This window comes from Centroberyx gerrardi, chromosome 23, assembly GCF_048128805.1.
Source record: "Centroberyx gerrardi isolate f3 chromosome 23, fCenGer3.hap1.cur.20231027, whole genome shotgun sequence".
Classification (NCBI taxonomy): Eukaryota; Metazoa; Chordata; class Actinopteri; order Beryciformes; family Berycidae; genus Centroberyx; species Centroberyx gerrardi.
This window is the reverse complement of record NC_136019.1, coordinates 17,166,166-17,190,380: the sequence shown is the minus strand read 5'-3', so window position 1 is coordinate 17,190,380 and position 24,215 is coordinate 17,166,166. Positions and strand designations below refer to the sequence as shown.

General features: G+C 43.8%; 1 protein-coding gene across 1 annotated transcript in view; it reads right to left on the bottom strand.

Moving 5' to 3' along the window:
- The window catches only part of fgf11a (fibroblast growth factor 11a), a 79,677-nt gene that overhangs the window by 33,620 nt on the left and 21,842 nt on the right, over positions 1-24,215 (bottom strand). The window contains exon 2 of the mRNA XM_078291758.1: positions 4,457-4,567. Within this exon, the coding sequence (XP_078147884.1) occupies positions 4,457-4,567 (111 nt within the window). The remainder of the gene's footprint in view (positions 1-4,456; positions 4,568-24,215) is intronic.

Here is a 24,215-nt window from a genome sequence, read left to right as displayed (position 1 = left end):
AGGTGCATAATTACTGCACGCACACACACACACACACACACACGCACGTATACTCCATTTTGAGGAGTCTGGAGATGGAGGGGAGCGGAGGGTGACGCCACTTTTTGTCTGGACAAGGAGGAAGCTGAAGGAACGTGACGCTGGGCCGGGCTGACCTGAAGGGATGAGTCACGGTTTTGAGGGAGGGAGAGGGAGAAGGGGAAGGAGGACGGGAAGGATTTCAGGATGTGAGAGAGAGAGAGAGAGAGAGAGAGAGAGAGAGAGAGAGGAGAGAGAGAGAGAGAGAGACAAAGGGATGGGGTGCATCAAAGGCTATGTTCACACCCCGGGCCTTCAGGCTCGATTCCAAATCGCTGATCACATTTGATTTTTTGGTGACCGTTCACATCTATTCTAGGATGTAACCCATATCTGACACCAATATGAACTGACACTGATGTTGAAAAGATGTGTGCACAGAGTAAGAATAACAAAAGATGTCACATGCCATTTAGTTTTGATTGGAATGATGCGTCTTCCAAATACCAATCAAGTCGGCTATTTGGCTTTCTTTCCATTGTTGATCTGAACTTAAAAAAAGCTTTTTTCTGTCCACACTGATCAGAAAACATCAGATCTTTGCCACATATGAGGGGGAAAAAAATCACACATTGGGACAAAGAGGTGTGGTTATAACTGAGGAGGTGTGTCACAGTCCGTAGCCGGGACAGTACACGATGCCTGTTGGCTCCAAAAGGCAAAATGAAGCACAGCGATGTCATTCTGGGGGAAAATTAGAGCTATTTGACTGAAATGGAATGGAAAGCAGGCTATAGTTCCAGGCCGGTTTGCATTATACTTTATGGGAAAAGTCTACGCTCCCGGGGGAGACTACAAGAGATAAGCCCGACAGTCTGCTGCACACACACACACACACACACACACACACACACTCACGGAGTACGGGTACATGCCCACGCAGCCGTTTTCTCCCCTTTCAATATTCTGCGCAGCCAGGTAGATGATTGTGCTGCAGATTGATACTCAATTACAATAATGTCAATCACTCAACTATTCCACCGTGCGTCCGGAATGAATAAATAATCCGCCTTGGATGAAAAGTGCAGAATTTATGAGTTGTACGGGAGTTACCTGTCAGTCCCCCTCCACCCCCCCCCCCTCCCTCCCCCTCTCCAAACACCACCGCTGTCCCCCTGAGACCGCAAAGAGGCCCGGGATAGCATTAAAGCAGATCCCGGGATTGATGGAATTATAGTTGTTATAAAATGAACCGTAAGTCAACACCCCCACGCAAACACTTTTGCGGGGGTGACCTCCGCTGACGGATGTTTAATGCCCCCGACGTGCCGGGAGCGGGTTACGCAACAGCCCCCGTCGCCGCGTCCCGTCTGGAAACGAGCCCCCGTTCGCCTTCAGATGTGCCCTGTGCTGTACGATGTTATGAATATTTCAGATCCAGCATGAGAATGTTTAAAGTGTCTCAGTGTAGGTGTGTTGTTGTGTAAGAGGGATAGAGGTGAGCGCAGGTCTGATCAGTTATGGTTGAGCTTTTCTGGAGGTGTTGCGGGCCTAATTTAACCAAACATCTATGATTGGAGGCATTTGCTTCATAACACCGGTGGCATACCTGCTCTCACCACCCATTATTTTCCTCTAAGATAGGTTTCTGCATAGGCAATCATCCTAGTTCATAGCACAGGAGATATAGTTACATCAAATCCAGTGCATTGGAAAATTGTGTTGAAATGTTTACCTGCTTGGTTTGTCCCAATTCAAATGAACAGCATTGCACAAACACAATTTGTATAGTCCCTGATCAGCATAACATAACATAACATAACATAATATAACATAACATAGCATAGCATAGCATAGCATAGCATAGCATAGAATAACATAACATAACATAACATAACATAACATAGCATAGCATAGCATAACATAACATAGCATAACATAACATAACATAACATAACATATCATAGCATAACATAGCATAACATAGCATAGCATAGCATAACATAACATAACATAACATAATATAACATAACATAGCATAGCATAGCATAGCATAGCATAGAATAACATAACATAACATAACATAACATAGCATAGCATAGCATAACATAACATAGCATAACATAACATAACATAACATAACATAACATAACATAACATAACATATCATAGCATAACATAGCATAACATAGCATAGCATAGCATAACATAACATAACATAACATAACATAACATAGCATAGCATAGCATAGCATAACATAACATAGCATAGCATAACATAACATAACATAGCATAGCATAGCATAGCATAACATAACATAACATAGCATACCATAGTATAGCATAGCATAGCATAACATAACATAACATAACATAACATAGCATAGCATAGCATAACATAACATAACATAGCATAGCATAGCATAGCATAACATAACATAACATAGCATAGCATAGCATAACATAACATAACATAACATAACATAACATGACATAGCATACCATAGTATAGCATAGCATAGCATAACATAACATAACATAACATAGCATGGCATAGCATAACATAACATAACATAACATAACATAGCATAGCATAGCATAACATAACATAACATAGCATAGCATAGCATAGCATAACATAACATAACATAACATAACATGACATAGCATGACATGACATGACATGACATGAAATAGCATAGCATAGTATAGCATAACATAACATAACAACATAATATGACATGACATAACAAAGGGATAACCAAGGTTAAAGCCAGGTTATTCTTACCATTAACATGAAATAATGTTACTCACTGTTATTTTGACATAAAAATTAAAATACCGAAATGCAAACATACTATAACTAACTTTACAGAGGGAACCACAACTCAGAGTCAAAGTGCTTGTTTTCTTTTGCCTCCCTCTACATTATAAATCCCAAATTGTGCTAACTTCATGTTTTCCGTCCAGGCCGGTGTTTTGACAGGAAAAACGCTGCGTCGCCACATCGGGGATATCCTATAATACAGTATTGATCTCTCACGGAAGGTGGGTTTGGGCGTCTGGGGACTCTAGGGGATTGTGGGATATGATTCTTTTGGTCGGTAATCACCCAGGTGATGACCCCTTTGGAGGTTGAGGTGTGTGTGTTTGTGTACAGACCTGAGAGCAGCTGGGGGCTCAGCAACAGAGGACGACTGAGGGTTTACGGACTAATGGGGAGAGCTTGAAGTCTTGACTTCAGATCCTCAGAAGACCTTCCGCTGCCTGCAAGTGCAGTCAGACGTACCGTAATTACAGGTTTAGAGCACCCAGCAAATACTGGGAAACTGGGAAAGTCTATGATCAATTTCCTTTAACTTCTAGATGTCATTTGTGGTTTTATTAAATTAATAAAACATCAATTAAATGCCTGATGTGGACTTCATTCAGCACAAAGTAGCTTTGCGCTGCTTGTTTCCTAAAGTAAAAACCAAAAACTAGCCACCAAAAACTACTTTTGCTATGGCGGGTCCGTTTTGTTATTTACGACCAAAAGCGTACGACTCCTGATCTAGGAAGTAGGAGTTTTTACGAGGAGCATTGGAAGGCAGCATTTGCCTCCGGCTCCGGCTGTGAATCATTTGTCCAGCGGTTTAGGTCTCTAACCGTCCCACTGGGATGCTTTAGGAATCACTATATCCTCATTACATCCCAGTGCAGTGACTGAGGGAACCACAGAGACCATCAGCTGTGTTGCTGTCCGCCACAGAGATAACAGACTAGAAATGCCAGACAGCATCGCCAGACACACACACACACACACACACACACACACATACACACACACACCAATACAGATGAGTGATCCACAGATACATGAGGCTTGTAATTTAAAGGGCAGAGGGATTGTATAAGAAATGCAGTCGAACAGTGTGTGTGTGGAACTTGAACTGTTGTGATAGATTAACATTAACAGATGGTCGGTACATTCGCCCAAAGTGCCTCACTGAGTGTGTATACATTTTCAGCGTGAGCGATCCCAGTGGAAATCAAACCTATAATAACGACAGTTTTATTATGCATTCTGTTGGGATTATCGGATATACGACTTTACTACCAGGAACTTGAACGTCCCGCCAATTTGGGAAGTCGGGGAAATCAGGATTCCAAATCGCAAATGAATTGGCCGAGTTGTGAGGTACACTGTAGCTGACTGTATTGTGTGTATTTGTGTGTGTGTGTGTGTGTGTGTGTCGGTGTGTGTGAAAGAGTGTGTGTGAGTACTTTACACACATCTCAGACAAATAAGACCCCAAATGTAAAAGCATTTTGAAATCATTTTGTGCAGTGGCAAAACAAAATGTATAAAAAGTCAAGGAGGGGGTTGAATACTTTTTCTCAACTGTATCTAAGTGTGTGTGTGTGTGGGTGTGTGTGTGAGCGATCCTTCACTTACAGAAGGAGCTGCTTTCGTCCTTTGTGCCTTCCATGGTGCCATCCGGCAGCATCTGGAGGTAGAAGCCGTGTCTGCAGTAGAGCCGCGTGACGATGCCCTTCAACTGGGGCTCTGCATGGGAAACACAGGGTGCAACACACTGTTAGCGTCCAGCAACACACACACACACACACACACACACATGTAGTCTGTGGTAGAGGCTGGGGCCCTACACAGAGGGTTAAACATGTTAATGGTAACATCTAGGAACACACACACCTGGTCCAGTACACACATGTGAGCGACCAAACGAGGCAGGTCTTGATATTTACACTGTGAAATGGTCAAACAGAGACAGAGAGGGAGAGCGTGTGTGTGTGTGCGTGTGCGTGTGCGTGTGCGTGTGTGTGTGTGTGTCTGTGTGTGTGTGCATCTGTCAACTGTGGCCTTCAGCAGGATTCATGGGACCTTGGGTGTCTGCTTAAAACGGAGCAACCTCCTTAGACGGATTCAAGCGAGGGAGGCAAGGTGCGTGCGTTTACTATATGTTAGGCTGGGACAAGTGTGTGTGTGTGTGTGTGTGTGTGTGTGTGTGTGTGTGTGTGTGTGTGTGTATCTACACCCATTCACGTGTTCCTGCGCTTGTACCGACTGCCCAGCACCCAGCGAAGGGGCGAACACTTCATGGATGGATCGCCTTTGAACCTACGCCTCTTTGCTCGCAACAGAACGCTCAATAGTAGGAAAAAAAGTCAAGAAACACAAACAAGAACAACTTTACCAGCACGCTTAAAGTTAAATGAACCATCTGGCATCGTCTGTTCACCCTGCTCACTTTACCCTGCTCACTTTACTCTGCTCACTTTACTCTGCTCACTTTACTCTGCTCACTTTACTCAACGCGCGAGGCGTCGGAAAACTTGTTTGGCGGAACCGATCAGGCAGTTTTGACGTCTCTCCCCCTGACCTCGTGTTTGCGTTGAGTGTTTTTTTACTCGGGACGCACGTACGTTGACTGACGGGAAACTCTTCCCTCGCTTCCCGACCGCAGAGGGGAGACTAAATAGCGGATCAGAGGGAATGTCAGAATGCCGGAGTGTTTCCACGATCAAGTTTTAATGAGATGCATCAAATATGGATGAGGACAGAGAAAGTACGGCGGGGTGAGCTGGCAGCTGGCCCTCGGTTGACAGAAGCAGGGAGGGAGAGAGAGAGAGAGAGAGAGAGAGAAAGAGAGAGGGAGACAGACATGAGCTGCAAAAAATATCCATCTGAACAAGGATTTTACTCCTATTTTATGCCTTCAAATATTTCTTAAAATAAGTGTAAAAATGTGCTGATGCCTTGGGATGGTTTCACTTGTTTCTGTTTTTTTGTGGCAATTTCTTGATACTAGTGGAGTGATCTGAATATATTTGGAAGTAGTATAGTTTTTTACAACATGTATATATGCCTATATGCACTTTCTTTGCATACAGTATGTATGCCCCTCTATAGACCTGTTAATGCAAATACGAGCACATTTCTGCACATTATGTGTATATATGCTCTCATTTGCTATACATTTTTTCTAATTTTCACTAATTTCATTATTTCTCAGTAAGTTCTAGCGCTACTCCTGCTGCTATTTTTCTATATCTTTTAATGCTGTAATCCACACTTTTTCATAATTTGACTTTTTCATACATTTCTACTATGTATAGGATAGAAATTGTCACTTGTTGTGGTTTATATAACCCCCATTTGCAATATTCTGTATCTGTATCTGTATCCTTTTACTACTTGCTGCTGCAGCAACCCCATTTCCCCACTTGCATCACTAAAGGTTTGTCTTATTATCTGACTTAAATTCAGCTTTGTTTTAAGATATTGACACTGTTTCTGCAACAAGTGAAATTGGAAACAAGTGGAATTATCTCCACTTCTTGAATTCTTCACTTCTTGGGCATTTTTTGCAGTGTGCAGAAAAAAACAAACACATCCCATTTTCATCCTAAGCAAGTTAATGCATGTTACCGCTTTAGAACTTGTTGGACTGAAGCTCATTACGGCTCAAGCTAAGCTTTGACGTCTGCTTATTAGTCAAAGAACTACTCACATGTAATTCCTCCTTTCATGACCAAAGTGTGACACAACATGAGCAATTGCATTTGGCTGGAGACTGGAGGTTGCGGCCTCTGCAGCGAGATTGAGTCGCTGTAACCGCTAAAAGATAAAAGCCCATCCGCACATCACCGGCTGACTAGACACAGAAGGTCAAAAGTGGAGTGTGGTAATCTGTAATTCCCTGAGTGTTAATCCCAAATGAAGCCTCGGACCACAGGACCGCACGTCGAGCCGTGTGTTACTTAACATGCAGTACAGTAGAGTGACTCGCTATTACATATACTGGACAAGATGTGTGTATTTTAGAGTCCATCCCTGTTTGGTAACGATGATGTGATTCAAAACATTACGAGGAAATACAGCGCGGATGCAAGGACATGCAAGAGCACACACACACACACACACACACACACAGCGTCTCTTGCTCATTCCATCGTTAAGCAAAGGTTAAAAGCAGGAGAAATTGCCTTGAGTCATAACCTGAGGCAGCATGTGTGTAAAACTGAACGTTTAAATACATGGAGAGAAGTCGCCATGGGGCAAATTACATGAGGGACACTGTAACTCCATGTGAGGGAGGTGGAGGTTAACTGAATTCAAATTTGGATACTGTTTTTAATAGTTTATTACAGTTTTTTTTTGTCATTTTGAGGTGTAGTTCACTAGCTACCTAACTACTATTTCTGGCTATAAAAGAAAAGGGAATTTTTCCATTCATGTATTTTTCATTCTTTTTTACTTTTAACCTTGAACAAGTAAGATGTTACAAAAAGACCTTTTTATTTCTTTATATAAAGTTTACATACAACAGAAAAAAAATTCCTTCCACTTTTTTCTGTGCAGAAACCAAATAAGGTTGTTTGGTTTGGGTTTAGGTCCAGACTGAGAGAAAATGTATGAGTGACAGACATCACATACAAAACAAAGTTAGTGTCAACAGTATTTACATGATCCAGCCTCTTCTTACTATAGTGAGCATGCCAAATTTTCTTAGTAACTTTCTGCATAACACTGTGTTTCAGGCCTGCAAATTTGGTTTGTGTGTACACTGCTTTTAATTCAGGCCTCTTTCTCAACTGCAGTGTGTTTACAAGGCAGTGATGACAATGTTCAAATGGGAGTTAGTTTGCGATGTTAGGTGAGACTGAGGTACACACTTTACAGAGGCAGTTTGTTTAATAAATAATGCATAATAATTGTAGCCCGCTGCAATTTTGCACTCCCACACTGCACTTAACGCAGTTTTCACTTATTTCTTTTAGCCCAGATTGAACTATAGAGATGAGTGTTTTTGCTGTGCGCTCTCCATGGGACTTGTTTAATGTCCTGTCAGTGTTGTGTGTGCAGTGATATGATCTGGTGCAAAACCAGCTTTCCCCGTAGGAGCTAATAAAGTCTTCTCCTGCCAAGCACGTCTTGAGAAATAATATGAGGATCAAGCTGAAGATGGAATCCGAGTATGTTTTTTTTTTTTTAAGCCCCTGAACGTACCGCTCCTCCTTCATTTCCCTAACAGGCCGGTGTGTATCCAGCCCGGTCCAGGCTGGATCAGACTTCAGAGGGCTCCGATGGAGGGGAAGCACTGATCCAGGGTTAAGGCTCTCGGGGCTAAAACATTCTGAACAGAATCCAGCTTAGGGTTCAACTGAAAGGGGTTTGGAAGGCCGATACCAATACCGATATACATACCAATACACTCAGTATCTTTGAATATGACCATTTTCATGCAAAAAAATATTCCAAAAAATTACAGATATTCAGTGTTTCCCTAAGAGTTTTATTCTTAGCAGGGTGGAAAAGCCTCTTAAACAGCATTTACACCATGGCACTTAAGCAAATTCATGCATACTTATGTGGAATGCGATCAAAACGCTGCATTAGAATGAATGCTTAAGAGCTTCCCATAGACAACCAGTGTAGCATTGATCAATTATATAATAAATTCATAATCAAGCTGCATCATATCAAAGGTAGACGACACTGACTGGCCAATATGTTCATAAAAGGCCAATATCGGCAAACTGATATATCAGTCTAACCCAGCTACAGAGGGAGGGCCAAGACACAACAGTGTGTGTGTGTGTGTGTGTGAGCAGGACTTGTGCACGTAATCCCGCAGACATTCAACGCCAATTATAGAGTGACCTTAATGAAGAGCAGGATTAATTTAACTTATTAAGAATTTCAACCATTAAAGTCACCCTGAACCCCCGAGTCAGATGACAACTGGGCAGCAGAGAGTGTTATTTTCACCCCCATTACCCACTCCCATTCTTTACATGAGTGTGTGTGTGTGTGTGTGTGTGTGTGTGTGTGTGTATGTGCAGGGATGGGGTTTGGCTGGCCTGCCAAGGATTATGTCTGTCTGTTGTGTCACACACACACACACACACACACACACACACACACACACACACAAATGGTCTTTTACTTTCTCATCTCCAGTGTCCTCTCTTCATTTACGTTCAATCAAGTCGCATTTTTTTATTCATTAACAATCACAGCTAAGCTCAAAGTTCATTCCAGCTTTTATTCCTTCTCTCTCTCTTTCCTCTTCTCTCTCCCACTCTCATCTCCTTTTCTCTCTCTTCCTCTTTCTCCCCTCTCTCTCTATCTCTCTTAATCTCTCTCTCTCTCTCCATGTCACCCTCCCTCTATCTCCCTCTCTCTTCTTCTCTCTTACCCTTTCTCTCTCCCTCCCTCTCCAAACCTTCTCCCCCCTGTCTCTTCCCCTCTCTCTCACCTTCTCTCTCTCTTCCTTTCTCCCTTTCTACATCCTTCCCTCCCTCCCTCCCTCTCTCTCTCTCCATATCTCTCTCTCTGTCTCTCTCCCTCCTAATAAAGCCATATATCAACCAATCAGCGGGGGATACCAAGTCATTACTTCTCCTCTGCCGAAAGAAAGAGAGAGAGAGAAAGAGAGGAAGAACACGAGGGAGAGGGGGAGTGATGGAGGGAGAGCAGGAGGAGGAGGAATAGCGGCGTCACGCCTTTGAGCAAAGCATCAATAAAGCGACGCTTAACAGCTACAGAGACTCCGCTGAACGACTGATATGTCACTCAGAGGGAGGGAGGGAGAGAGGGAGGGAAGAAGAGAGGGAAGAAAGGAGGGAAAGAAGGGAGGGAGAGAGGGTGAGTAAACGCCCATGACCGTCACACCTCAGAAGGCTACAGCACAAAATGTCCTGGCTGTCTGCACTCAGTGTGAGGAAGCATTACAGAAACCTATAGGTTCTGTATGGAGCAAGGCCCGAACACTGCCAGGGTTAGAGGTTCCATTCCCTCCCATGTTAATGGAGGCGCTCATGATACTCAGTGCTTACAACATTAGCTGACTGCTATACTTCCATCTGACTATTAAGGCTTCATTTCAAGCTTCCATTCAGTTTGTGTCGGTTTGGGAAATATTGTATGGGAAACACTGATACTGTCAGACTCTTTAGTGCCCATCATATTTACTGTGTACATGTATGTACTACATTGTTTACTCTTAAAGGTCCCATATTCTCCACTTTCCAGTGTTTTATTTTATGTTTTGAGGTCCATTCAAAGCTGTGTGTGTGATGTCATGTACCAAAAACACTCTCAATCCATTTTTACACGTTCATTTTCCAGCATCTCTCTGAGCCTTACCAAGAACAGGCTGTTTCTGTCGCTGTGCCTTTAAGGCTCATTAATATTAACGACCCCTCTGTTCTGATTGGCTAACCGTTTCAAGAGTGAAACGTGAGACACCGCAGCCCGGCAGCTGCAGGTAGGGAAAACTCTCCGGTTAATAAACAATGACAACCGCTCAACCGCTTTAAAAAAAACACTTTGTTAGTATATTATTTCTTACAAAAATGATAATGAGTGAACCTTTGTGACGCCACAAAGTTACAGAAGTCCAAACGGCTCATTTAGAGGCTTGATTTTCTAATATGAATTGTGTGGATTTAGTTGGCAACCGTACGTTTTGATACTTTCACCATGTTTAGATAGCACATCCAACTCCTTTATAATCAAAGAGGCAAGGGGAATCCTGTTTTACACCATATGGGACTTTTAAAGGTGCTATGTGTAGCAATTTTAAACATCAATATATCATTGTCAACTTCACTGTCATGAGTTTCTATAATTACCATAAACAAATAAGACCATAGCCTGATCACACCAGTGGTATTGTTGGATGCGTTTGTTTTCCCTTTGGCTTTACTGAAGAGGATAAACATGTTGGAAGTGATTTTTCCATGACATTTTACTCACTCCACCATCTGCTATTACAAGAAACTCAGAGCTTTAGCTTTAGTGTCTGTCTGCACTGGAGGAGTTTTGTGCCGTAAAGCAATCCAGCAGATTTCCGTCCAAATCCAACCATGTCACACAGTAAAAGTATAAAATGCAGTGTAGAGGCCAGTAGAGGATGGCAATCTTCTCAGCAATGGTCTTGTTTGTTTACAGTAGTTATACTCATAATTAATGTGGTGATGAATTATTGATGTTAACATGTTACACACAGCACCTTTAAGGTCTAACACCAGTAGAACTGCAGCCTATTCCTGCATCTGTATTCGGCCCGTTCTTTCTCGATCCGTCAGGCAGAATTCAGCGGGCATATTGTACCACAGACCTCTCAGTCAGCTGGCTAACAGATTGTTCTTTGTGCTCCCTGACAGGTGAAAACAGAGCACATTTGAATTTTTCAAGTAATTACTCCTCGAGGCAGAGCAGCAGTGCAGCGGTAATTCACAGTTGCATGCTGTTCATGCAGTAAAAGCGTAGGATTTCTCCACTCTGTGCATCAGTAGGCCTGCACACTTTCCACTGTGTAATACAGTCCACCCTCCATAGTGGTGGACTGTGACTCATACAAACTCACACACACACACACACACACACACACACACACCTACACACATGCATGCTTGCTTATATACATGCACACACACACAAACCCTCATTCATTGAATTCATTTCTTACATTCAACATTGTCTTTTTTGATTCTTATAAACTCAGATTCCTGCACACACACACACACACACACACACATATGCTTGCTTATACACATGCAACATACACACACACACTCTCTCTCTCTCTCACACACACACACACATGCATGCTTGCTTATACACATGGACACACACACAAACCCTCATTCTCATTTTTCTTACATTCAACATTGTCTTTTTTGATTCATACAAACTCAGATTCCTGCACACACACACACACACACACACGCTTGCTTATACACATGCACACACACGCACACACACACACACACACACACTCTCTCTCTCTCTCTCTCTCTCTCTCTCTCATACACACACACACTCCTTTTCTCATGCACTACTATATCATTGCGTTTGTTACTTTACTGTGTATATTAATACACCCAGTTTCTCAAAATTTATCTTAGAGTTCAGCCCATCCTTGTTCCTTCATAAGCCAGTGGACAAAGGGCATTTCACTACAATTTTCCTTTATCAAACACAGCGCTTAGGGCAGATTCCTGCTCGGCTTGCTGCTACTCAACATGCACACTGCCACAGGAACGCCTCTCCGCTCGCTCCGGAGTTAATAAGCTTGTTACTCCCCACCGACTCTAATATTGTCTTCCTCACCGCTAACATTAGAGCCTAAAGCTATTAATCCGCGGACATATGGATTTTACTACCGCTAATATTTCATCTCCCGGCGTTTATTGCATTGAGTGGCGAACGCTTGACGGCGGGCCACAAGTGCAATAACATATGTATTGTGTATTGAAACGAGAGTATGCAGATATTTTCAAATCGCAGAGTCGTTCGTACAAAAAACGTAAAAAACCCCAAACAAACGGTTTCAGGATGAGGAAAGCACCAGGTGTATTTTCATATTTTTCATATTACACTATTCACATTAAGTGCGCGGGTAAATTGCATAAAATTACAACAGTGGCTCTTTGTGGCCCCGGCTGACAATGAATAATGGGGACGAAGGTGGGGAGAGCCTATATGGTAATGGCCATATTTACTAGGACCATCAATCATCTCCAAATCGGCAGCAGCCTCATCCCTCATAGGCGGGAGAGGGAGAAAAGGGGGCGGGACGACTTCAAAACAAACTGCTGCTCCCTCTTTCCCATTCGATCAGCTCTCTCTCTCTCTCTCTCTCTCTCTCTCTCTCTCTCTTCTCTCTCCCTCTGTCTTGTCTCTCTGCAGTCCAACTTCAGCTTTTAGGAAAATCAATAGCGATGAAAGTGATGAAGTGCGAATCCATTTACGCTGTTGAAAGTTTATCAGGCTCCCGGGACACGCATGTTTTTTGGGTGGCAATTAAAATAACCTAATAAGAAGGATCATACAAGCTACATGACAACGAGCGGTTAATTTGACCGCTAAAAAAAAACACGCCTGACAACTCCGACGGCGCCGCTCCGAGATACATGGTGACTGGCTGAGGCGAGGTGACACTTAGCCAATGAACAGCAAAGACAGATTTCCTGGCCCTGCCGGGGGGGGGGGATGAGGGATTGGCTAAAGTGGAGAAGAAAAATAGCTGCTTAGTAAGGGAAGATCAAGTTGACATTTGTGAAAATCTAATTCTAATGTGTCAGGCTGTGTATTCCAGAAGAGAGATCAATGCCACGACACAAACAGCGCTAGAGAGACTGTAGAGCGGAGGAGAAGAGAGCTGCCCGTGTATTTATATCAGTCTGAAGGGGGCTAATGGGAATATATGTAATGGGATTAAAATAATCTGAATACAAAAATGGTAACTGTAATCTCATTATTTCCCAGCCCGTGTGTGTATAATATGCCTTCAGACTGATATAAATATATATGGGCAATTTTGAACGCATAGTAGAACCACAGGGGCTGGGAAGTCATGGCAATGCATGTAAGGGGATTACAATAATCTGATTACAAAATGATCTGTTACAGCTACTGAAAAAAGGTTAAAGTCACATTTCAGATCCTTTTGACATAGTGAGTCATTGCTGAGGGTAAAAAAAAAGGCATTTAGTAGTTAAGATTATGCAAAAACATAATTTCACACACCTTGAAAATATGTCTGCCACAGATGAGAACAAAACTTTATTCAAATTACTCCAAATTGGAATGAACTGTTTGCTTGATTACGCAACGTATAGACTTTGAACCAAATCCAAAAAACATGTGAAAGCATCAGGTTACCAGGTTTCAGTATTCCAGGAGATTATGTAATGACACTTTTCAATCAGTAATGTGTAATAGATTACATTTTGAAAGTAACCGCACCTTCACTGGATAACACACACTGGCCCATGGGTAGACATTGAGAAAAATGTAAATTGGGAACAAGCAGAGAAACCGCACCAACAACAAGTGACGCAGACACGAGCGCACACACACACACTCCACACACACACACACTCCACACACAAACACACACACACACACACACACACACACACACACACACACACTCAGAGGTCAGGCAGAGGGAGACATTGTGGATTAATTAAAAAAGCGACTGGCAAACTTTTTTTTTTCAGTCTGTGCTCAAAGGCTTAATGATTTCTAGCTTAAACGAATGGCCCAATGATTAAGACAGGGTGATAGAGGGAGAGAGGGAGAGAGCAGAAGAAAAGCAGCTGTCAGAGGAGATGAGTGAGAGACGGGCTATGGAGAGGGAGATAAGGAGGGAGGATAAAGGGCAAGATTGAAAAGGGCGCGAGAGAGAGAAAGAGAGAGAAACAAAGAAGGGGCGAGCGTAAATCGCGAAAGAAGTGATGACGGAGGGAGGGAGGGAGGGCAGGGAGGGAGGTGACGCTGTAGAAAAAGGATAAAGGGAAGATACCCTTGGGGGTTTGTTCTGTCTGCGATGGGCGAACAGACGGAGAGACGGAGAGCGAGAGAGAGAGAGAGAGAGAGAAAGACGAATGAAAGGGAACGACAGATACTCGGAGAGACAGACGCAACCTGGATCAGAGAGGAAAAAGCGGGAAAGAGAGCAAAAAAAAACACAATAACAGCCGGATAAGATCAGAGACAGAGAGAGAGAGAGAACAAGGGAGGCGAAGGGAGAGCAAGTGTCAAAGAGAAAATGTAACAGAGAGACAGAGAGAGAGAGAGAGAGAGGAAGAACAGAGACAGGCAAAGACAATGACTGGCTTCGATGTGAAATGGCAGAAAAGTTAAGTTTGTATGTGGGATCATTCATAAAGTAATATACAATAACAAGTAATGTGATCAATGACTGCTCCCATAGAATAATTATAAGCGATATCATTACTTTTGAAATATGACTAATACACTGCAGAGATCTGATCGAGATAGAGGGAGAGAGAGAGAGAGAGAGAGCAGCAGGCGATGCAGAGGTTTTCAGCATCCCAGGACCCTTTTTAACTGATGTTAATTACAGTAATGATGCCCCAACCCCCCCCCCCCCACCCACACACACACACACACACACACACACACCATCTGGATCCAGGCCAGGACCCGACAGCACCTGAGGGGGAGGGAGGAAGGTGGAAGAGGGATGGAGGGAAGAGGAGGGTTAGGGAGAGAGAGAGAGATGTGGAAGGGAGGAGATAGAGGAGGGAGGAAGGAAGAAGGAAGGAAGGTAGGAGGAGGAGGGAGGAAGGAGAAGTGGAGGACAGAGGAAGAGGATGGAAAGAGGGAGGAAGGCAGAGAAGGAGGGAGGGAGAAAGAGCAAGAGGAGGAAGGAGGAAGAGGGGCTCGAACAGAGGAAGGAGAGAGAGGAGGGAGGGAGTTAGGGAGGATGAAAAGGAGGGAATGAGCAAGGAGGAAGAGGAGAGGGCGAGTTTGAGAGGGAAGAGGTGGGGAAGGGGGGAGGAAGGAGGAGGAGAGAGGGGAAGGAGGGAGGAAGAGGGAGGGAGGAGGAAGAGAGGGAGGTAGAGGAGGGAGAGAGTTAAGAAGGGAGGGAGGAAGGATGGAAGGAAGAGGAGGAGGGCGATTAGGAAGGAGGAAGAGGAGGGACGGGTAAAAGGAGACAAGGAGGGAGGGATCGAGAGAGGGAGGGAGATAAACTGTGTGAAAAGATTTGAAGAGGGAGTGAATCAGCAAGAGAAGAAGGAGAGGAGGATGATCAGAGAGAGAGAGAGAGAGAGAAAGAGAGAGAGAAAGAGAGAGAGCAGGGTGGGAGGAGAGCGGAGAGATCAATCACCAGCGGCCCCGGTGTTGTAACATTGAAAAGAGTCAATGGCCAGGAACCAAACTTTCCACCCACACACTTTCTCTCTTCATCACTGGCTTCTCTCTCTCTTTCTCTCTCTGTACAACCCTCCCCAATCCCTCCTTTCCTCTCCCATACACTCTCTCGCTTTATCGCTTTCTCTCTCATTCCCTCCCCCTCTCTCTGTTAAACTCTTAACGACGCCTTTACATCTTTCAGCTTTTTAACACCATAGTATATTTCTCCTCTTTCTGCTAAGTGCTGACCTACACAGAGATAAATAGGAATATTCCCTTAAGTGCCATTAGAGGCAAATACAAGCCAATTCCCTGTCTATGGAACCTCTCTGGATGACACTTAATGCGTATTATCCTATAACTCACAGCAAGGCGCAGGAGCGGAGAAAGTAAATATAGGGGAAATGCAGAGAAAATACCCCAAAAAGCCCCAAATCCAGATATTATTCGGTCATATTTGAGGCGCAAGAGTTTGACTTGAATAATGTTTTTTGCAACTTTCATAACATGGCATAACTCAAAATACCGGTCTGTCTCAATGTTTACAATTATGACCGATGTAAACAAATATTATAAAAGTGTAAAACTGGCCCTGAAAACCTCAGTCACTCAATTTCCAAGTGGAAAAAAGGCAGTTAAGACTGACTTGGGATCAGCTTCTACAGCACATATCGTCTAATGCAGGCAAAGTGGTAAAAAATGAAATATACTAATTAGACTGTTTTTATGCATGTATTGTGTGTGTGTGTGTGTATGTGTGTGTGTGTGTGTGTGTGTGTGTGTTCAGCAGCTGCATATACGGTTACTCCTGGCATGTCTTGAAAGCAAGATGAGAAAAGGCCATGTGTTCAGTCTCTCTCTCTCTCTCTCTCTCTCTCTCTCTCTCTCTCTCTCTCTCACACACACACACACACATGCACACACAAATAGGTCGTAACACTTGCCACTGTCATGCTCTCTCAATTGCCTCCCATAGGGTGCACAATATTCAGGTGAAACTGACACCAGATGCTTTGAGGATTGCTCCATTCACGCGTGTGTATTTGTGTGTAGGTGTGTGTGCACGCTTGCACACGTTATCATATGCAATGCATGCGTACGTGTGTGTTTGGGTGTACGTCTGAACCCCATCCATTCACAAATGTGCATGTAAGAGCCTGCATGTTTACGTGTCTACCTGAGCATGCCAATATGTATGTCTCCATACACAATGCATTATGTTTGTGTGTGTGTGTGTGTGTGTGTGTGTGTGTTCTTGGCTGAGACTCTGACAGAGATGGATGAGGCAGAGCGGCCCCGCAATGGACTGGTGTGCTTTTGCGTCAGTGACCTCTGACCTCGGCGAGGCCGGCAGCGGTGGACACGCTCTCCCACCGCGCATTAGTTAATGACCGATCTGCCTGCAACACACACACACACACACACACACACACAGGTGGGTTTTTCATCCTCAAGAAGAGATGGAATATTGTTGTGTGTGTGTGTGTGTGTGGAACCAGATGGGTAACGGGCTGGAGGGAAGGGTGAGTCGACAATGACTTGACGATTTTAGAAAACCCACAAGGACTCTTTGTTCAATTCTTCACCTGGATCACATCCAAAATCATTAATATAAAGAGGACGAATCAATTTGCTTTCATATTATTATCAGAATCGCTTTAGAGGCGCTACGCGGAGCATTTTTAAACATCAATATGTCATTGTCAAATTAACTGTAATACCTTGATGTTCGGGTTAGACCGATATTTCAGGCCGATATTGTCCTTTTGTTAAATATCTGATACAGAGCCAGTCATGCCTCTGATAGGATGGAGGTTCCTGCCTGACCACAGTCTGTAAAACCTGCAATGACTTTTTATTTCATTTGCTCATTTTATTTTTCAGTTCAATTATACTTTTTGTAAATGAATTTTTCATTTAAGGCAGAGCGACCCACCCACCTATTCAGAGAACTGTGGGATAAATTACTGCTTTTAAAGAGCTGCTAACCCTAAAAGAATGTCATTAGTCTGGGTTTCAATGGAGAGTTTTAGTGTCACATGATGGTCTGAATGTTCTTTCTTTGCTGAGGCTGAAGCTTTTCAAGTCTGCCAAGAATAAACAGTGAATACTTGTAATTTTTGGGCATAAAAATTTTGAAATTTGAAGATTTTCAGCAGCTTTTAACAAGAATATTGGTATCAGTATTGGCTTTCAAAAACTCACCTTGGTCAAATGCTACTTAATTACCCTAATTAACTATAAACAAACCATAAACAAACCATGCTCATGATGACTGGTAGCCTCTATGTCATGCCAGTTAGTGCTAGTGTTTCTCAAACCTAAGACCACATTTCCCATAAACCCCATCGCTTCCTCTGCCTCAACCCACTGTTTCTTTACAGTTATTATTCTAATGTCTCAAAATTAAATAGTAGTGATGATTTATTGACGTTAAAATGCTACATGTAGCATTACAGTAAAACTGGATCAGAATGCTTTAGGTGCCGAGCGCTATAAACATACAGCAGCTTGTTTTGGTGACATTGGTGCGGAGATATAAATGGCAACTACAGGGCTTCACTGTACATACTGACACAACATGGTACAAGGACAAGCCTGGGCTACTTTTGGTGATTCATCTTGTCAGCGCGTGTGTGTGTGTGTGTGTGTGTGTGTGTGTGTGTGTGTGTGTGTGCACACCGTGTCAGATTCGGTGTATGTATAATGTGTGTTCCAGCATAGCCTGAGACATCTGCACAAAGCTGAGTCTCTTTCCCTGTCAACATCGCTGCTCAGGAAGACAGGAGGGGGGAGGGAGGGATGAAAAAGACCACAGCAGAGAGAGAGAGAGAGAGAGAGAGAGAAAGGGAGAGAGAGAGAGTAACAGGAATGAAAGGATAGCAACAATCAAAAAAGGACGAGGCGGCCCTGAACACGAGGCCTGGCAGCATCCAGTTGTTTTATTGCCACAATCACCAGAGAAAGTGTGAGATGGGGAGAGAGAGAGACTTTAGGAGTGTATGAGAAGGAGAGAGAGAGGGAGAGGGAGAGAGAGGCATAGAGAGAGTGTGAGAGACAGAGAGAGAGAGAGAGAGAGACAAAGTGTGTGAGACAGGGAGAGTGTGAGAGAAACTGGGAGGGAGAGACACTGGGAGTGTGTGTGTGTGTGTGTGTGTGTGTGTGTGAGAGAGAGAGAGAGAGAGGTAGAGAGTGTGTGTGAGAGTGTGAGACGGGGAGAAAGAGGGAGAGAGACATCGAGTGTGTGTGTGTGTGTGTGTGAGAGAGAGAGAGAGAGAGAGTGGAGACAAGAGGACACTTCACCTTCTCCCAGCCTAATTGCTTCTCTTTTAGCACACTCTGTTCTCTCCTCTCTCTCTCCCTCTCTTCCTTTCTCTCTCTCTCTCTCTCTCTCTCTCTCTCTCTCCTCTCATTCATCTCTAAACATATGGAACGAACACCTCTCACCTCCTCTCTCTTCTCCTCCTTTCTCCTCCCTTCTCCTCCTCTCCCATCTTCTCCGCCTTTGGCACAGTGCTGAGCCAGCACTTCTGCCTCTCTCATCCCTCTCTCTCTCTCTCTCTCTCTCTCTCTCTCTCTCTCTCTCTCTCTCGCTCATTCTCTCTCTCCCCGAGTCGAAGCCACAGCAGTGGAACATGGAGCACAATGCTAATCAGCCTCTCCTGTTGTACGTACATCTCTCTCGCCCTCCCTCTCTCTCTCTCTCTTTCTCTCTCTCTCACACACACACACACACACACACACACAGAAAACCCCGTCTAACGAGTGTCAGGAGTCGTAAAAAGAAACAAACCTCGCCTCGCCTTTTATCTCCCTCACTTTTCCTCCTCCTCTCCCTCCATCCCTTCCTTTCTCTCTTTTTTTTAATTTGTTTTATGTCAGCGTCAGCTCCCAAATGAGGCAATCAACAGCCATGGAACTTTAATACTGTTTTTTCCCCCCCCCAAGTCATATCCTAATACTTTGCAGCCGTCCGTCTCTTAGACTGTGTTCAATAAAAACATGCCATGGTTGGTATTATCATCTGCCAAACAGACAAAACAACAGTGCAGTTTGCTGATACTGGCGTTTTATTAAAAATCAAATATTGGCCAGTCAATGTCATCCACATAGAAACTGATTTGATTACATATTTATTGTAAAATGTATCAATACTGCTTGTCAATGGGAAGCCCTTAACCTGGACTGATTCTAATGTGACATTTTGATCAGATTCCACACAAGTACGCATGAATATATTATTATTATTATTGATTTCAATGGAGTATTACTATTGTCTAAATGCTGTTTCAGTAAAAAGTATAGAATTCTGGTGGAAACACTAAATCTGTGGATTTTTTTTGGCTTGAAAATGGTCAAATTTAAAGATACTGAATATCACACAAAGGCACACAAAATCACACAAAATATTGCAGCTTCAGTCCAAAACATATCGGTATCTGCCTACAAAAACCCAAATCGGTCGAATCCTATTCCTTTGCAAAATACTTTTTGGTTTGTTTCAGGTGGATGAAGTTTGCCACATAAGACAATACACTGAATATCTGAAAGTCTAGACAATTAAACACAAACAAAAGTCCATTTAATACACTTTTCTGTGATTGACAACCAACCTGACACTATCTAAATTGCCCCGCTGCGGTAAACCCCCACCCATCTGACACTCCATGCAGGTTAACACAAACACACACAGAATATATTGTAAATACAATTCCATCCGGCTCTGGAAGTCACATCAAAGCTGTGAGAAACGCTGCGGGTATGAAAGAAATCATAAGGCCGACTTTTAATGGCTTTAATATGAACCAGCCAAGCAGGAAAGGCTTTCCTATTTCAAGAGCCGCCTTGGGTCTGAGAGTTGCTGTCCCCGGAGTAGGCAATGTCGGATTCAGTGTGTTGACAAACAAGGACGCACTGACATAGTGTGTGTGTGTGTGTGTGTGTGTGTGTCCTCTCCTCTAGCAGTTGTGTTGCATCTTGTCACCAGATTCTGTATGACACTACTAATTAGGCACTCAGCGACAGACAGGCCGCACAGCCAGAGATGGTTTATCCGCACACACACACACACTGACACACACACCTACACACACACACATCCCCGCATTGCGTGGCTCACGGGGGGTACCTCATCGTCAAGACAGGAAACACCCTGGGTGCCGTGGCAACCCGGAGAGCGCCATGGGAACGGCACGCTGCGCATCGCCACGGGCAACGAGCGGCACAGGAGTTGGCAGCGATCTGGCTCCTGTTTTCTCCCAAATCTCTCGCCATCATTCTCTCTCTCTCTCTCTTTCTCTCTCACTGTTACAGTATATTGTTCTCTCTCTCTCTCTCTCTATAACTCTCTCTCTCTCTCTCTCTTTCTGTCTCTGTCTCTCACTGTGTAATCATATCCTTTACACCATAGGCTCCCAATCTAATCTCATGCATCGGTACTCTTTAATTAAACTGATTTGCAGAGACTCTCTTTCTCCTCCAGTCTGTCCTCAATTCATTCGTGCCCCCCTACCAAAACACACACATACACACACACACACACAGTCGCACACACACAGATCTACACAGGCAGTACACCCTCATTCCCCTATGTTCTTGTTGGCAGCTCCGCAATCAACCGAAATGCCACGCAGTTCACAAAATGTTACTCCTAATTATTTCCTGATCTCATTGAAGCAGCTGTTCCCCATCCAGTTACAATCGCTCTTTGATTGGCCAAAGCAAACAGCGGCGACTCGACAATAAAGGCGACACGGCGATCCAGAAACGACATCGGCGGCGAGGGGGTGTGGGAAAAGTCAAATCGGCGTCGGCCATTGTTCACCCGGTGGGTTTTTCGCTCTCGTTTGTCGGCTGAAATTGAACCGGAGAGATGGGGGTTATACTAACAGTGTAGCGAGTTTCGTTTTTTTTTTTACACCGCTACGGCTAATCACGACAAACAAGCGCACACACACACACACACACACACACTTTCTACAGTAGTTCCTATGTGACTCGTGCTTCCCGACTCTGTTCCCAATTTGCCGCGCGGAGATAACAGCCAGAAAAAGTGAAGCTCTCTCTTTATAATTTCCTCTTTGTTCACCTGCTTATCTAACCCCCCCCCCCCTTTCTCTTTCTCTCACCATTCTCCCTTTCTCCCCCCCCCCCTCCCCCTCCCCCTCCCCCTCCCCCTCCCATCCCCGTTTCTGAGGGATTCAATTTCCCTCCAGCTAGTAAACTGTACTGTAATTATACAAGCTGCTTTATTGAACTGGACGGGATAATTCCCTTTATGCGCGCGGAGACGGGGGCCTCCCTTAAAAACTCCCAGCCGGGCCACCCCATCATTTCCAGCGCTCTCCTTCCATCCGTCCATCTGTTCATCTGTCGTTTTATTCTCCCCGTCCTCCCTTTAGTCCCTCTGCTCTTTCTTTCTGACGTCTGCTCGGCTGCTGGTGGCTCTTTTATTGCCGTCCTGTGACTCTGTGTAACACTGCAGCAAAGCAAAGGGTACGAAGCCCTGTGATAAAACGCAGCCAGCACACAGAGCTTGTACTGGCTTGTCTGTTGCGTTTTTTACTGGAAGGAAAGTAACTAAGTACATTTACTCAAATACTCAAGGACTGTACTGAGCTAGTGATTTTCCGTAGGTACTTTACTGAGGTGTTTCAGTTGTGGAACATAGTATTTTGACCTGGGTTTTGAATTATAACACTCATTATATCACACTCACACACACACACACAGAGACACACACACACACACACACACCAGCGATAAAGTGAAGTCTAACAGTCAACCGGTCTCACTATAAATGTTGCTTTGCATAATGTTTGCCCCCACCGGCCGAGGCAGTTAGACACAGATGAACACACACACATCAATCTATAGGCAAAAATGTTACATATTACAAATGCTTGCTCAGTAAATGTATCAAAATAACCTCAATAAATAACAAATACTGGTGTGAAGAAATGTATTTAACTATGTAATTTGTATTGTTAAACAAAAAATACAGTGCAGAAACTGTATATTCCAGCTTTCTTTCAACTTTGACATTTTCTTTCTTCTTCCCAAACAGTAGCCTGGCTTTCTCTTGGTAAATACTTCAATAATTCATAAAAAAGTGGGCAATCATTAACTTAAATACACTATAGTTTGTCGGTAAGGAACAAACCAGTACTGGTTGTGGCACTAGTGATTACCTTATCATTGTCAAAGTTGGCTCCCGTTAGCTAATTAACTAACTGGCCACTTGTCTATGTGGAATGCGCTTGAATTTTGTTAGAAGTGAAACTTTTGGAAGTGAACTTTTGAAGAAAAATGTTCAGGTTTTGCATACAAAATGTGATGGTGTTCCTGAAAAGCAGAAATCAATTAGAATGACTATAATATTAGGTTCTCAAAATAAAACAAAGCATTACACATACATATCTAATGACAGAAAGACTGTGAAAGTCTGTGTATTAGTTGTGGTCAAATGTATTATGGCTAAAATGATCTTTTAAGCATTTACCACAGAGAGGTCAGAGGTCAGAGATCAGGCTCAGACACAGAACAGCAGCTCTGCAGTTTCAGTGCCTTGCTCAAGGACACTTCAGCTTGTCAGATGCTTGCCAACGGGGAGCTTGAACCAGGGCTTATTTACGATCGTCTTACAAAATCTTTGAGCGGCAAAGAAAGCGAAAGATTCCTCAGTGGAGGATTCAACTGTATCTGATCTAAAAGAGTGGGGGCGGGGTGGGGGGGATATGCAAAAGATCTGGCAACCCACTCCTGGATCCCCTACAACATGTAAAGCCATAATGATTATCGTCAGGCCGATGATTACCGTCATGCAACAGGGTGGGAAAACAGGACTAATTGCTTCCCTCTCAAGTCCCCAGTGATTTACTGTGTACATAAATGATGGCTTCTAGAGGGGGAGAGGGGAGGGGGGGGAGGAGGGAGGAGGAGGTGGAGAAAGAGGAGGAGGGACGGAGAGGCAGCTTTTCAATAAGGTGATCGACTTTTTCCCGTGTTGTTTAGCTCTCTCTCTCTCTCTCTCTCCCTCTGTCTCTCTGGTTTAATTGGAGGGAAGGCGAGGCGAGGGAGTGATGGAGGGAATCCTCAGCCATTTTGTCTTTCTAATTGCTGCGGGTGTGGGAGTGGTGTTTTTGTAATTACAGTTAAGTCAAAGCCCCTTTAGGCTGCAGGAGGATAAGGAGCGGAGAGCCAGAGAGACGTGGAGAGGCTCACTTTTACTCAGGGAGTGGGGAAAGGATTTGAAACACTTAAAGGGGAATAAAGGCTTTGCTGTCGTGTCACAAATCTCCCAGTAACTACGTCTGGTGCCACTGTGGACGACCAGTGGACAACTTCAAATAACGGCTAAATAACAACCAGGCTAGAGAAAGAGAGATACCTGAAAAAGATGGTTGTGGTGTGGGAATTCAGTAATAAGTGAAAATGGATAGGAGAGAACAGAGACGAAAGTAACATTTTTAGTTTTTATCATATTTCCTCAAAGATCGATAGAGCTATAGAG